Source organism: Somniosus microcephalus, chromosome 10, assembly GCF_052327205.1.
Source record: "Somniosus microcephalus isolate GS21.2 chromosome 10, FLI_Smic_1.0, whole genome shotgun sequence".
Taxonomy (NCBI): domain Eukaryota; kingdom Metazoa; phylum Chordata; class Chondrichthyes; order Squaliformes; family Somniosidae; genus Somniosus; species Somniosus microcephalus.
Window position 1 is genome coordinate 238029746 of NC_140996.1, and position 16917 is coordinate 238046662.

At 48.9% G+C, this 16917-nt stretch overlaps 1 protein-coding gene across 1 annotated transcript in view; it reads right to left on the reverse strand.

The window, feature by feature from the left end:
• LOC147112205 (dynein heavy chain domain-containing protein 1-like) overlaps nt 1-16917 on the reverse strand; it is a 52614-nt gene that overhangs the window by 4822 nt on the left and 30875 nt on the right. Inside the window, exons 2-3 of the mRNA XM_085999866.1 lie at nt 6496-6739; nt 6095-6252 (exon numbers count right to left, since the gene is read on the reverse strand). Coding sequence (XP_085855992.1) covers nt 6095-6252; nt 6496-6739 — 402 coding nt within the window. The remainder of the gene's footprint in view (nt 1-6094; nt 6253-6495; nt 6740-16917) is intronic.

Below are 16917 nucleotides of genomic sequence, written 5' to 3' on the forward strand. Positions count from 1 at the left end.
ACCTTGGTTAGACCACACTTGGAGCACTTTGCACAGTTCTGGTCTCCATATACCTTGGTTAGACCACACTTGCAGCACTGTGCACAGTTCTGGTCTCCATATACCTGGATTAGACCACACTTGGAGCACTGTGCACAGTTCTGGTCTCCATATACCTTGGTTAGACCACACTTGGAGCACTGTGCAAAGTTCTGGTCTCCATATACCTTGGTTAGACCATACTTGGAGCACTGTGCACAGTTCTGGTCTCCATATACCTTGGTTAGACCACACTTGGAGCACTTTGCACAGTTCTGGTCTCCATATACCTTGGTTAGACCACACTTGCAGCACTGTGCACAGTTCTGGTCTCCATATACCTGGATTAGACCACACTGGGAGCACTGTGCACAGTTCTGGTCTCCATATGCCTTGGTTAGACCACGCTTGGAGCACTGTGCACAGTTCTGGTCTCCATATACCTTGGTAAGACAATACTTGGAGCACTGTGCACAGCTTTAATAAGAACATAAGAAATAGGAGCAGGAGTAGGCCAATTGGCCCCTCGAGCCTGCTCCGCCATTCAATAAGATCATGGCTGATCTGATCCTAACTGCCAATCCACTATCACAGAACCATCTCCTGAATCTAACAGAATTCGACACACGAAATAGGAGCAGGATCAGGCTACACGGCCCCTGGGCCCACTCCGCTACCCACAGGGCCATGACCGATCCGAACCTAGACTCATGTCCAAATTCTTGCCCGCTCCCCGTAACCCTTAATTCCCTTTACTTCTAGGAAACTGTCTATTTCTGTTTTAAATTTATGTAATGATGTAGCTTCTACAGCTTCTTGGGGCAGCATATTCCATGGACCTACCACCCTCTGAGTGAAGTAGTTCCTCCTCATCTCAGTTTTGAAAGAGCAGCCCCTTATTCTAAGACTATGTCCCCTAGTTCTAGTTTCACCCATCATCGGGAACATCTTCCCTGCATCCACCCGATCCAACCCCTTCACAATCTTATATGTTTCAATAAGATCGCCTCTCATTCTTCTGAACTCCAAGGAGTAGAGTCCCAATCTACTCAACCTCTCCTCATATGTCCATCCCCTCATCCCCGGGATTAACCGAGTGAACCTTCTTTGTACTGACTCGAGAGCAAGTATGTCCTTTCTTAAGTATGGACACCAAAACTGTACGCAGTATTCCAGGTGCGGTCTCACCAATACCTTGTACAACTGAAGCAATACCTCCCTATTTTTATATTCTATCCCCCTAGCAATGAAAGCCAACATTCCATTGGCCTTCTTAATCACTTGCTGCACCTGCATACTAACCTTTTGAGTTTCGTGCACCAGGACCCTCAGATCCCTTTGTACTTCAGTACTTTCCAGTTTCTTGCCATTAAGATAATAACTTGCTCTACGATTTTTCCTGCCAAAGTGCATAACCTCACACTTTCCAGTATTGTATTCCATCTGCCAAATCTCTGCCCACTTACTTAGCCTGTCTATGTCCCCTTGAAGGTTTTTTATGTCCTCCTCACTCACTACTTTCCCCCCCATCTTAGTATCATCTGCAAACTTTGATATGTTACACTCGGTCCCCTCCTCCAAATCGTTAATATAGATTGTAAAGAGTTGGGGACCCAGCACTGACCCCTGCGGAACACCACTAGTTACTGATTGCCAGTCTGAGAGTGAACCATTTATCCCAACTCTCTGCCTTCTGTTAGATAGCCAATCCTCTATCCATGCCAGAATATTACCCCCAATCCCGTGATTTTTTATCTTAAGCAATAATCTTCTGTGTGGCACCTTGTCAAATGCCTTTTGGAAGTCTAAATACACTACGTCCACTGGTTCCCCTTTATCCACCCTATATGTTACTTCCTCAAAGAACTCCAGCAAATTTGTCAAACATGACTTCCCCTTCATAAAACCATGCTGACTTTGTCCTATTAAATTATGATTATCCAAATGTCCTGTTACTGTCTCCTTAATAATGGACTCCAAAATTTTACCTACCACAGATGTTAGGCTAACCGGTCTATAGTTTCCAGCCTTCTGTCTACTGCCCTTTTTAAATAAGGGTGTTACATTAGCAGTTTTCCAGTCTGCCGGGACCATTGCCGAGTCCAGGGAGTTTTGGAAAATTATTACCAATGCATCCACAATCCCTACCGCCACTTCCCTCAAGACCCTAGGATGTAAGCCATCAGGTCCAGGTGATTTATCCGCCTTGAGTCCCATTATTTTACCGAGTACCACTTCCTTAGTGATTTTGATCGTGTTTAGCTCCTCCCTCCCTTTAGCCCCCTGTTTGTCCAGTGTTGGGATATTCTTAGTGTCTTCTACTGTAAAGACTGATGTAAAATATTAATTCAGTGTTTTTGCCATCTCCATATTTCCCACCATTAATTTCCCGGTCTCATCCTCTAAGGGACCAACATTTACTTTAGCCACCCTTTTTCTTTTTATATAACTATAAAAACTCTTACTATCTGTTTTTATATTTTTTGCTAATTTACTTTCATAATCTATCTTCCCTTTCTTAATCAATCTTTTTGTTATTTTTTGCTGTCTTTTAAAGTTTTCCCAATCCTCTATCCTCCCACTAGATTTGGCTACCTTATATGCCCTTGTTTTTAGTCAAATACTATCCTTAATTTCTTTACTTAGCCATGGTTGGCTGTCTTTTCTTTTACACCCTTTTCTTCTCAGTGGAATATATATTTTTCGGAAGTTGTAAAATAACTCCTTAAATGTACACCACTGATCATGTATCGTCTTACCCTTTAATCTATTTTCCCAATCCACTCTACTCAATTCCGCTCTCATACCTTCATAGTCTCCTTTATTCAAGCTTAGCACGCTTGTTTGAGATCCAATCTTCTCACCCTCTAATTGAATATGGAATTCAACCATGTTATGGTCACTCATTCCAAGGGGATCCTTTACTAGGACATTTTAAATTAATCCTGTCTCGTTACACAGGACCAGATCTAAGGTTGCTTGCCCCCTGGTCGGTTCAGTTACATCCTGCTCAAGAAACCCATCCCTAATACACTCAATGAACTCATCCTCAAGGCAGCCCTGCCCAATTTGATTTGTCCAATTAATATGATAGTTAAAATCCCCCATAATTATAGATGTTCCCTTATTACAAGCCTCAACTATTTCCTGATTGATACACCGTCCAACATAGTTGCAACTGTTCGGAGGCCTATAGACTATGCCCACGAGTGTTTTTTTCCCCTTATTATTCCTTACCGCCACCCAAACTGTTTCATTGTCCTGATCTTTTGACCCAATATCATTTCTCTGTATTACAGTGATTCCTTCCTTTATTAACATAGCCACCCCACCTCCCCTTCCTTCCTGCCTGTCCTTCCTGATCGTTAAATAACCTGGTATGTTTAATTCCCAGGCATTGTCACCCTGCAGCCATGTTTCTGTAATGGCCACAAGATCATACCCATATGTAGTTATTTGTGCCATTAACTCATCTATTTTGTTACGAATGCTACGTGCATTCAGATAGAGAACTTTCAAAGATGTTTTGTGACACTTAGTTCCTGCTTTTGCCCTTTTTATTACTTTACCTTTTACTCCATACCTTCTGCCCCTTCCTGACATGCTCTGGTTTTTAATTTCCCCACTGCTACCTAAGTCTATGACCTTCTCCGTTGTCATTTTTATTATTTGCTCTCTAGGAACCTCCCCCCCACTAGTTAGTTTAAAGCCCTCTCTACAGCCCTAGTTATATGATCCGCCAGGACTCTAGTCCCAGCACTGGCCAAGTGAAGCCCATCCCAACGGAACAGCTCCCTCCTGCCCCAGTACTGGTGCCAGTGTCCCAGGAAGCAAAACCCATTTCTCCCACACCAGTCTTTGAGCCACGCATTTAACTCTCTAATTTTATTTGTCCTAGCCAAATTCGCTCGTGGCGCAGGTAATAATTATTACCCTTGTGGTTCTGCTTTTTAATTTGGCCCCTAGCTGCTCAAACTCCCTCAGCAGAACCTCCTTCCTTGTCCTATCTATGTCGTTGGTACCAACATGGACCACGACAACTGGATCCTCCCCCTCCCACTCCAAGTTTCTCTCCAGTCCAGAGGAGATGTCCTTAACCCTGGCACCGGGCAGGCAACACAGCCTTCGGGACTCTCGCTCTCGGCTGCAGAGAACTCTATCTATCCCCCTAATGATACTATCCCCTACCACTACAACATTTCTTTTAACTCCCCCCACTGGTCTCCATATACCTTGGTTAGACCACACTTGGAGCACTGTGCATAGTTCTGGTCTCCATATACCTTGGTTAGATGATACTTGGAGCACGGTGCACAGTTCTGGTCTCCGTATACCTTGGTTAGACCACACTGGGAGCACTGTGCACAGTTCTGGTCGCCATATACCTTGGTTAGACCGCACTTGGAGCACTGTGCACAGTTCTGGTCGCCATATACCTTGGTTAGACCACACTTGGAGCACTGTGCACAGTTCTGGTCTCCATATACCTTGGTTAGACCACACTGGGAGCACTGTGCACAGTTCTGGTCTCCATATACCTTGGTTAGACCACACTTGGAGCACTGTGCACAGTTCTGGTCTCCATATACCTTGGTTAGACCACACTTGGAGCACTGTGCACAGTTCTGGTCTCCGTATACCTTGGTTAGACCACACTTGGAGCACTGTGCACAGTTCTGGTCTCCGTATACCTTGGTTAGACCACACTTGGAGCACTGTGCACAGTTCTGGTCTCCATATACCTTGGTTAGACCACACTTGGAGCACTGTGCACAGTTCTGGTCTCCGTATACCTTGGTTAGACCACACTTGGAGCACTGTGCACAGTTCTGGTCTCCGTATACCTTGGTTAGACCACACTTGGAGCACTGTGCACAGTTCTGGTCTCCATATATCTTGGTTAGACCACACTGGGAGCACTGTGCACAGTTCTGGTCTCCATATACCTTGGTTAGACCACACTTGGAGCACTGTGCACAGTTCTGGTCTCCATATATCTTGGTTAGACCACACTGGGAGCACTGTGCACAGTTCTGGTCTCTATATTGCAAAAAATATATAGAAGCACTGGAGAAGGTGCATAAAAGATTTACAAGGATGATACCAGAACTGAGAGGTTTATAACTATCAGGAAATGCTGAACAGGCCGGGGCTCTTTTCTCTAGAAAAGAGAAGGCTGAGGGGCGACCTGATCGAGGTCTTTAAAATTATGAAGGAATTCAATAGGTTACACATAGAGAAGATGTTTCCTCTTGTGGGGGAGACCAGAACTAAGGGCCATAAATATAAGATTGTCACTAATAAATCCAATAGGGAATTCAGGAGAAATGTCTTTACCCAGAGAGTGGTGAGAATGTGGAACTCTCTGCCACAGGGGAGAATAGCAGAGATGCATTTAAGGAGAAGCTCGATAAAACACGAGGGAGAAAGGAATAGAAAGATTGAGTAGATTGGGCCTATACTCTCTGGAGTTTAGAAGAATGAGAGGACAAGATTCTGAGGCGGATTGACAGGGTAGATGCAGGGAGGATGTTTCCCCTGGCTGGAGAGTCTAGAACCAGGGGTCACAGTCTCAGGATAAGGGGTCGGCCATTTAGGACTGAGATGAGGAGGAATTTCTTCACTCAGAGGGCGGTGAATCTTTGGAATTCTCTACCCCAGAGGGCTGTGGAGACTCAGTCGTTGAGTATATTCAAGACAGAGGTCGATAGATTTTTGGATATTAAGGGAATCAAGGGATATGGGGATAGGGCCGGTGAATGGAGATGAGGTTGATCATCAGCCATGATCTTATTGAATGGCGGAGCAGGCTCGAGGGGCTGAATGGCCGACTCCTGCTCCTAATAATTATGTTCTTATGTTCTGCTGATGGGGTGAGATGTGGAGGGGTGGGAGGAGGCTCGTGTGGAGCATAAACACCGGCACAGACCAGTTGGGCCGAATGGCCTGTTTCTATGCTGTAAAATCTATGTAATTCTATAAACATCCTAGTGTCCAGCAGTGAAATGTCCAATAACCTGGGCAGTACATTTACCAACCCACTGATGAGGGCCCACAATATAGAGAGGCTCGTTACCTTGCTTGAGTAGGAGGCGAAATCAACAATTTTTGTCGGTTTTTCCTGCAGATGCTCAATTGCCTCTGTCAGATCAGTGATTATCTCCCACATGTGATGTTCACAGTCCAACTTCAAGACACGCAGAATATCCAGTTTCATGGACAGCAGAGCGGGAGCTAGAAGAGAAAGGAAGCAGCATTCACTGGCAGCCACACTCGTGTCACGGGGCGTGTGAGGGGTCACTGGTGACAGGCTGTCATATAGTCGTGTCACGGGGCGTGTAAGGGGTCACTGGTGACAGGCTGTCATATAGTCGTGTCACGGGGCGTGTGAGGGGTCACTGGTGACACGGAAAGTCCTCACACAGTGGTGTCGATTGAAGCAATACGACTGGCGGTGGGTTTTATGGCCAAACGTACCTATCTCCTCCTGAATGGCCGAGCAGTCTAAGGCCAGAAGTCTGTTCTTGGTCACGAAGAGATGACCGATTCGCTCCGCCCTCCTCTGCCACTTCTTCAGCAGCATGATGCGATCCCGGAACTGCCCAGGGGACCAGCCGCGCATCTTGTCCAGTTCGGCCCAATCCCACACACTGAGCATTTGACGGGTTGTTGTTAGCCAGATGTGGCGAGCACGGAACAGAATAATGCCCTTCATGGCATCCTGCAAACACAGGAGAGGAACCACAGCCTGTCAGATTCACCAACACAGCCTGTCAGATTCACCAACACAGCCCGTCAGATTCACCGACACAGCCCGTCAGATTCACCGACACAGCCCATCAGATTCACCAACACAGCCCATCAGATTCACCAACACAGCCCGTCAGATTCACCAACACAGCCCGTCAGATTCACCAACACAGCCCGTCAGATTCACCAACACAGCCCATCAGATTCACCAACACAGCCCATCAGATTCACCAACACAGCCTGTCAGATTCACCAACACAGCCCATCAGATTCACCGACACAACCCATCAGATTCACCAACACAGCCCATCAGATTCACCAACACAGCCCATCAGATTCACCAACACAGCCCATCAGATTCACCGACACAACCCATCAGATTCACCAACACAGCCCATCAGATTCACCGACACAACCCATCAGATTCACCAAAACAGCCCATCAGATTCACCAACACAGCCCGTCAGATTCACCAACACAGCCCATCAGATTCACCAACACAACCCATCAGATTCACCAACACAGCCCATCAGATTCACCAACACAGCCCATCAGATTCACCAACACAGCCCATCAGATTCACCGACACAACCCATCAGATTCACCAAAACAGCCCATCAGATTCACCAAAACAGCCCATCAGATTCACCAACACAACCCATCAGATTCACCAACACAACCCATCAGATTCACCAACACAGCCCATCAGCTTCACCAACACAACCCATCAGATTCACCAACACAGCCTGTCAGATTCACCGACACAGCCCATCAGATTCACCAAAACAGCCCATCAGATTCACCAACACAGCCTGTCAGATTCACGGACACGGCCCATCAGATTCACCGACACAGCCCATCAGATTCACCGACACAGCCCATCAGATTCACCGACACAGCCCATCAGATTCACCGACACAGCCCATCAGATTCACCAACACAGCCTGTCAGATTCACCGACACGGCCCATCAGATTCACCGACACAGCCCATCAGATTCACCGACACAGCCTGTCAGATTCACCGACACAGCCCATCAGATTCACCAACACAGCCCATCAGATTCACCGACACAGCCTGTCAGATTCACCAACACGGCCCATCAGATTCACCAACACAGCCCATCAGATTCACCGACACAACCTGTCAGATTCACCAACACAGCCTGTCAGATTCACCAACACAGCCCATCAGATTCACCGACACAACCTGTCAGATTCACCAACACAGCCTGTCAGATTCACCAACACGGCCCGTCAGATTCACCGACACTGCCCATCAGATTCACCGACACAGCCTGTCAGATTCACCAACACAGCCTGTCAGATTCACCGACACGGCCCATCAGATTCACCAACACAGCCCATCAGATTCACCGACACAGCCCATCAGATTCACCAAAACAGCCCATCAGATTCACCAACACAGCCCATCAGATTCACCAACACAACCCATCAGATTCACCAACACAGCCCATCAGATTCACCAACACAGCCCATCAGATTCACCAACACAACCCATCAGATTCACCAACACAGCCCATCAGATTCACCAACACAGCCCATCAGATTCACCAACACAGCCCATCAGATTCACCGACACAACCCATCAGATTCACCAAAACAGCCCATCAGATTCACCAAAACAGCCCATCAGATTCACCAACACAACCCATCAGATTCACCAACACAACCCATCAGATTCACCAACACAGCCCATCAGATTCACCAACACAACCCATCAGATTCACCAACACAGCCTGTCAGATTCACCGACACAGCCCATCAGATTCACCAACACAGCCCATCAGATTCACCGACACAACCCATCAGATTCACCAACACAGCCTGTCAGATTCACCAACACAGCCCATCAAATTCACCAACACAGCCTGTCAGATTCACCGACACAGCCCATCAGATTCACCGACACGGCCCATCAGATTCACCAACACAGCCCATCAGATTCACCAACACAGCCTGTCAGATTCACCGACACGGCCAATCAGATTCACCGACACAGCCCATCAGATTCACCGACACAGCCCATCAGATTCACCAACACAGCCTGTCAGATTCACCGACACAACCCATCAGATTCACCGACACAGCCCATCAGATTCACCAACACAGCCTGTCAGATTCACCGACACGGCCCATCAGATTCACCGACACAGCCCATCAGATTCACCGACACAGCCCATCAGATTCACCGACACAGCCTGTCAGATTCACCAACACGTCCCATCAGATTCACCAACACAGCCCATCAGATTCACCAACACAGCCCATCAGATTCACCAACACGGCCCATCAGATTCACCGACACAGCCCATCAGATTCACCAACACAGCCCATCAGATTCACCAACACGGCCCATCAGATTCACCGACACAGCCCATCAGATTCACCAACACGGCCCATCAGATTCACCGACACGGCCCATCAGATTCACCAACACGGCCCATCAGATTCACCAACACGGCCCATCAGATTCACCGACACAGCCTGTCAGATTCATCAACACAGCCTGTCAGATTCACCGACACGGCCCATCAGATTCACCAACACAGCCCGTCAGATTCACCAACACAGCCTGTCAGATTCACCAACACAGCCTGTCAGATTCACCGACACAACCCATCAGATTCACCAACACAGCCCATCAGATTCACCAACACGGCCCATCAGATTCACCAACACAGCCTGTCAGATTCACCAACACGGCCCATCAGATTCACCAACACAGCCCATCAGATTCACCAACACGGCCCATCAGATTCACCAACACAGCCTGTCAGATTCACCAACACGGCCCATCAGATTCACCAACACAGCCCATCAGATTCACCAACACGGCCCATCAGATTCACCGACACAGCCCATCAGATTCACCGACACAGCCTGTCAGATTCACCAACACGGCCTGTCAGATTCACCAACACAGCCCATCAGATTCACCGACACAGCCTGTCAGATTCACCGACACAGCCCATCAGATTCACCAAAACAGCCCATCAGATTCACCAACACAGCCCATCAGATTCACCAACACAACCCATCAGATTCACCAACACAGCCCATCAGATTCACCAACACAACCCATCAGATTCACCAACACAGCCCATCAGATTCACCGACACAACCCATCAGATTCACCGACACAGCCCATCAGATTCACCGACACAGCCCATCAGATTCACCGACACAACCTGTCAGATTCACCAACACAGCCCATCAGATTCACCGACACAACCTGTCAGATTCACCGACACAACCCATCAGATTCACCAACACAGCCCATCAGATTCACCGACACAACCTGTCAGATTCACCGACACAGCCCATCAGATTCACCGACACAGCCCATCAGATTCACCGACACAGCCCATCAGATTCACCGACACAGCCCATCAGATTCACCAACACAGCCCATCAGATTCACCAACACAGCCCATCAGATTCACCAACACAACCTGTCAGATTCACCGACACAGCCCATCAGATTCACCAACACAGCCCATCAGATTCACCGACACAGCCCATCAGATTCACCAACACAGCCCATCAGATTCACCGACACAGCCCATCAGATTCACCGACACAGCCCATCAGATTCACCGACACAGCCCATCAGATTCACCTACACAGCCCATCAGATTCACCGACACAACCCATCAGATTCACCAACACAGCCCATCAGATTCACCAACACGGCCTGTCAGATTCACCAACACAGCCCATCAGATTCACCAAAACAGCCCATCAGATTCACCAACACAGCCCATCAGATTCACCAACACAACCTGTCAGATTCACCGACACAGCCCATCAGATTCACCAACACAGCCCATCAGATTCACCGACACAGCCTGTCAGATTCACCGACACAGCCCATCAGATTCACCAACACAGCCCATCAGATTCACCGACACAACCCATCAGATTCACCAACACAGCCCATCAGATTCACCAACACAGCCTGTCAGATTCACCGACACAACCCATCAGATTCACCAACACAGCCTGTCAGATTCACCGACACAACCCATCAGATTCACCAACACAGCCTGTCAGATTCACCGACACAACCCATCAGATTCACCGACACAGCCTGTCAGATTCACCGACACAGCCTGTCAGATTCACCAACACAGCCTGTCAGATTCACCGACACGGCCCATCAGATTCACCAACACAGCCCATCAGATTCACCAACACAGCCCGTCAGATTCACCAACACAGCCTGTCAGATTCACCGACACAACCCATCAGATTCACCAACACAGCCCATCAGATTCACCAACACGGCTCATCAGATTCACCGACACAGCCTGTCAGATTCACCAACACGGCCCATCAGATTCACCAACACAGCCCATCAGATTCACCAACACAGCCCATCAGATTCACCAACACGGCCCATCAGATTCACCAACACAGCCCATCAGATTCACCAACACGGCCCATCAGATTCACCGACACAGCCCATCAGATTCACCGACACAGCCTGTCAGATTCACCAACACGGCCTGTCAGATTCACCAACACAGCCCATCAGATTCACCGACACAGCCTGTCAGATTCACCGACACAGCCCATCAGATTCACCAAAACAGCCCATCAGATTCACCAACACAGCCCATCAGATTCACCAACACAACCCATCAGATTCACCAACACAGCCCATCAGATTCACCAACACAACCCATCAGATTCACCAACACAGCCCATCAGATTCACCGACACAACCCATCAGATTCACCGACACAGCCCATCAGATTCACCGACACAGCCCATCAGATTCACCGACACAACCTGTCAGATTCACCAACACAGCCCATCAGATTCACCGACACAGCCCATCAGATTCACCAACGCAGCCCATCAGATTCACCGACACAACCTGTCAGATTCACCGACACAACCCATCAGATTCACCAACACAGCCCATCAGGTTCACCGACACAACCTGTCAGATTCACCGACACAGCCCATCAGATTCACCAACACAGCCCATCAGATTCACCGACACAACCTGTCAGATTCACCAACACAGCCCATCAGATTCACCAAAACAGCCCATCAGATTCACCAACACAGCCCATCAGATTCACCGACACAGCCTGTCAGATTCACCGACACAGCCCATCAGATTCACCAAAACAGCCCATCAGATTCACCAACACAGCCCATCAGATTCACCAACACAACCCATCAGATTCACCAACACAGCCCATCAGATTCACCAACACAACCCATCAGATTCACCAACACAGCCCATCAGATTCACCAACACAGCCCATCAGATTCACCAACACAACCCATCAGATTCACCGACACAGCCCATCAGATTCACCGACACAGCCCATCAGATTCACCGACACAACCTGTCAGATTCACCAACACAGCCCATCAGATTCACCGACACAGCCCATCAGATTCACCAACACAGCCCATCAGATTCACCGACACAACCCATCAGATTCACCAACACAGCCCATCAGATTCACCGACACAGCCCATCAGATTCACCGACACAACCCATCAGATTCACCAACACAGCCCATCAGATTCACCAACACAGCCCATCAGATTCACCGACACAACCCATCAGATTCACCAACACAGCCCATCAGATTCACCGACACAACCTGTCAGATTCACCGACACAGCCCATCAGATTCACCAACACAGCCCGTCAGATTCACCGACACAGCCCATCAGATTCACCGACACAGCCCATCAGATTCACCGACACAGCCCATCAGATTCACCGACACAGCCCATCAGATTCACCAACACAGCCTGTCAGATTCACCAACACAGCCCATCAGATTCACCAACACAGCCCATCAGATTCACCAACACAGCCCATCAGATTCACCGACACAACCTGTCAGATTCACCGACACAACCCATCAGATTCACCAACACAGCCCATCAGATTCACCGACACAGCCCATCAGATTCACCGACACAACCTGTCAGATTCACCAACACAGCCCGTCAGATTCACCAACACAGCCCATCAGATTCACCGACACAGCCCATCAGATTCACCGACACAGCCCATCAGATTCACCGACACAGCCCATCAGATTCACCGACACAGCCCATCAGATTCACCAACACAGCCCATCAGATTCACCAACACGGCCCATCAGATTCACCAACACGGCCTGTCAGATTCACCAACACAGCCCATCAGATTCACCAAAACAGCCCATCAGATTCACCAACACAGCCCATCAGATTCACCGACACAACCCATCAGATTCACCAACACAGCCCATCAGATTCACCAACACGGCCTGTCAGATTCACCAACACAGCCCATCAGATTCACCAAAACAGCCCATCAGATTCACCAACACAGCCCATCAGATTCACCAACACAACCTGTCAGATTCACCGACACAGCCCATCAGATTCACCAACACAGCCCATCAGATTCACCGACACAGCCTGTCAGATTCACCGACACAGCCCATCAGATTCACCGACACAGCCCATCAGATTCACCAACACAGCCCATCAGATTCACCGACACAACCCATCAGATTCACCAACACAGCCCATCAGATTCACCGACACAACCCATCAGATTCACCGACACAGCCCATCAGATTCACCGACACAACCCGTCAGATTCACCGACACAGCCCATCAGATTCACCGACACAGCCCATCAGATTCACCGACACAGCCCATCAGATTCACCAACACAGCCCATCAGATTCACCAACACAGCCCATCAGATTCACCAACACAGCCTGTCAGATTCACCAACACGGCCCATCAGATTCACCGACACAGCCCATCAGATTCACCAACACAACCCATCAGATTCACCGACACAGCCCATCAGATTCACCAACACAGCCTGTCAGATTCACCAACACGGCCCATCAGATTCACCGACACAGCCCATCAGATTCACCGACACAACCCATCAGATTCACCGACACAGCCCATCAGATTCACCAACACAGCCCATCAGATTCACCAACACAGCCCATCAGATTCACCAACACAGCCTGTCAGATTCACCGACACAACCCATCAGATTCACCAACACAGCCCATCAGATTCACCAACACAGCCTGTCAGATTCACCAACACAGCCTGTCAGATTCACCAACACGGCCCATCAGATTCACCAACACAGCCCATCAGATTCACCAACACAGCCTGTCAGATTCACCAACACAGCCTGTCAGATTCACCAACACGGCCCATCAGATTCACCGACACAGCCCATCAGATTCACCGACACAGCCTGTCAGATTCACCAACACGGCCCATCAGATTCACCAACACAGCCCATCAGATTCACCAACACAGCCTGTCAGATTCACCAACACAGCCTGTCAGATTCACCAACACGGCCCATCAGATTCACCGACACAACCCATCAGATTCACCGACACAGCCCATCAGATTCACCAACACAGCCTGTCAGATTCACCAACACGGCCCATCAGATTCACCGACACAGCCCATCAGATTCACCAACACAGCCTGTCAGATTCACCGACACAGCCCATCAGATTCACCGACACAACCCATCAGATTCACCGACACAGCCCATCAGATTCACCGACACAGCCCGTCAGATTCACCAACACAGCCCATCAGATTCACCAACACAGCCCATCAGATTCACCAACACAGCCCATCAGATTCACTGACACAGCCCATCAGATTCACCAACACAGCCCATCAGATTCACCAACACAACCTGTCAGATTCACCAACACAGCCCATCAGATTCACCAACACAGCCCATCAGATTCACCAACACAGCCCATCAGATTCACCGACACAGCCTGTCAGATTCACCAACACGGCCCATCAGATTCACCAACACAACCTGTCAGATTCACCAACACAGCCCATCAGATTCACCAACACAGCCCATCAGATTCACCAACACAGCCCATCAGATTCACCAACACAGCCCGTCAGATTCACCGACACAGCCTGTCAGATTCACCGACACAGCCTGTCAGATTCACCGACACAGCCTGTCAGATTCACCAACACAGCCCATCAGATTCACCGACACAGCCCATCAGATTCACCAACACAACCTGTCAGATTCACCAACACAGCCTGTCAGATTCACCAACACAGCCCATCAGATTCACCGACACAGCCCATCAGATTCACCAACACAACCCGTCAGATTCACCAACACGGCCCATCAGATTCACCGACACAACCCATCAGATTCACCGACACAGCTCGTCAGATTCACCAACACGGCCCATCAGATTCACCGACACAACCCATCAGATTCACCAACACAGCCCATCAGATTCACCGACACAACCCATCAGATTCACCGACACAACCCGTCAGATTCACCAACACAGCCCATCAGATTCACCGACACAGCCCGTCAGATTCACCGACACAACCCATCAGATTCACCGACACAGCCCGTCAGATTCACCGACACAACCCATCAGATTCACCAACACAGCCCATCAGATTCACCGACACAACCCGTCAGATTCACCAACACAGCCCATCAGATTCACCAACACAGCCCATCAGATTCACCGACACAGCCTGTCAGATTCACCAACACAACCCATCAGATTCACCAACACAGCCCGTCAGATTCACCAACACAGCCCATCAGATTCACCGACACAGCCTGTCAGATTCACCGACACAACCCATCAGATTCACCGACACAGCCCGTCAGATTCACAGAAATTTACAGCACAGAAGGAGGCCATTCGGCCCATCGTGTCCGCGCCGGCCGACAAAGAGCTCTCCAGCCTAATCCCACTTTTCCAGCTCTTGGTCCGTAGCCCTACAGGTTACGACACTTCAAGCGTATATCCAAGTACTTTTTAAATGCGATGAGGGTTTCTGCCTCGACCACCCTTTCAGGCAGTGAGTTCCAGAGCCCCCACCCTCTGGGTGAAAAAAATTATCCTCAACTCCCCTCTCAACCTCCAACCAATTACTTTAAATCTCTGCCCCCTGGTTATTGACCTCTCTACTAAGGGAAATAGGTCCTTCCTATCCACTCCATCCAGGCCCCTCATAATTTTATACACCTCAATTAAGTCCCCCCTCAGCCTCCTCTGTTCCAAAGAAAACAACCCCAGCTGGTCCGATCTTTCCTCACAGCTAAAATTCTCCAGTTCTGGCAGCTTCCTCGTAAATCAGTCCGTAAGGGGGATCCCGAGCTTCCGGTGGCCTGTCACTTTAATTCACCGCTCCATTCCCACTCAGACCTCTCCGTCCGCGGCCTCTTGCATTGTTCCACTGAAGCTCAGCGTAACCTTGAGGAACAGCACCTCATCTTCCGATTAGGCACTTTACAGCCTGCCGGACTCAACATAGAAACATAGAAGATAGGAGCAGGAGTCGGCCATTCGGCCCCTCGAGCCTGCGCCGCCATTCAATGAGATCATGGCTGATCATCCAAATTCAATACCCTGTCCCTGCTTTCTCCCCATATCCCTTGATCCCTTTAGCCTTAAGAAATATATCCAACTCCTTCTTGAATATATTTAATGAACTGGCTTCCACCACCCTCTGTGGTAGAGAATTCCACAGGTTCACCACTCTCTGGGTGAAGAAATTCCTTCTCATCTCTGTCCTAAATGGCTTACCCCTTATCCTTAGAACATCGAGTTCAACAATTTCAGACCATAACCTCGGTCCCTATCATATTTTTATATTTTTCATCCACACTCTTTGTGTCTTTTTTTCTTCCCTCCCACACGACAGCTGTCTTTCATCCTGCCAGCACAATTCACACTCCATCTCGAGCCATCCTTGTTCCTTAACCTGTCCCATTACCATCTCCTCCCGCCTTGAATATCTCTTAATGTCTCTCAATCTCTCCTGCCTTCCATCCTATCACAGACCTTCCCTTTTCTTCTTTCATCCCCTCCCCCATTTCCCAGCCTCTACACTTGCTTAAAAATCTGTTCCAGTTCCTGCTTTTTTCCAGTTCTGACGAAGGGTCATCGACCTGAAATGTTAACTCTGTTTCTCTCTTCACAGACGCTGCCTGACCTGCTGAGTGTCTCCAGCATTTTCTGTTTTTATTTCAGATTTCCAGCATCTGCAGTATTTTCTTTTTGTTCCTCGTAAATCTCCTCTGTACCCTCTCTAGT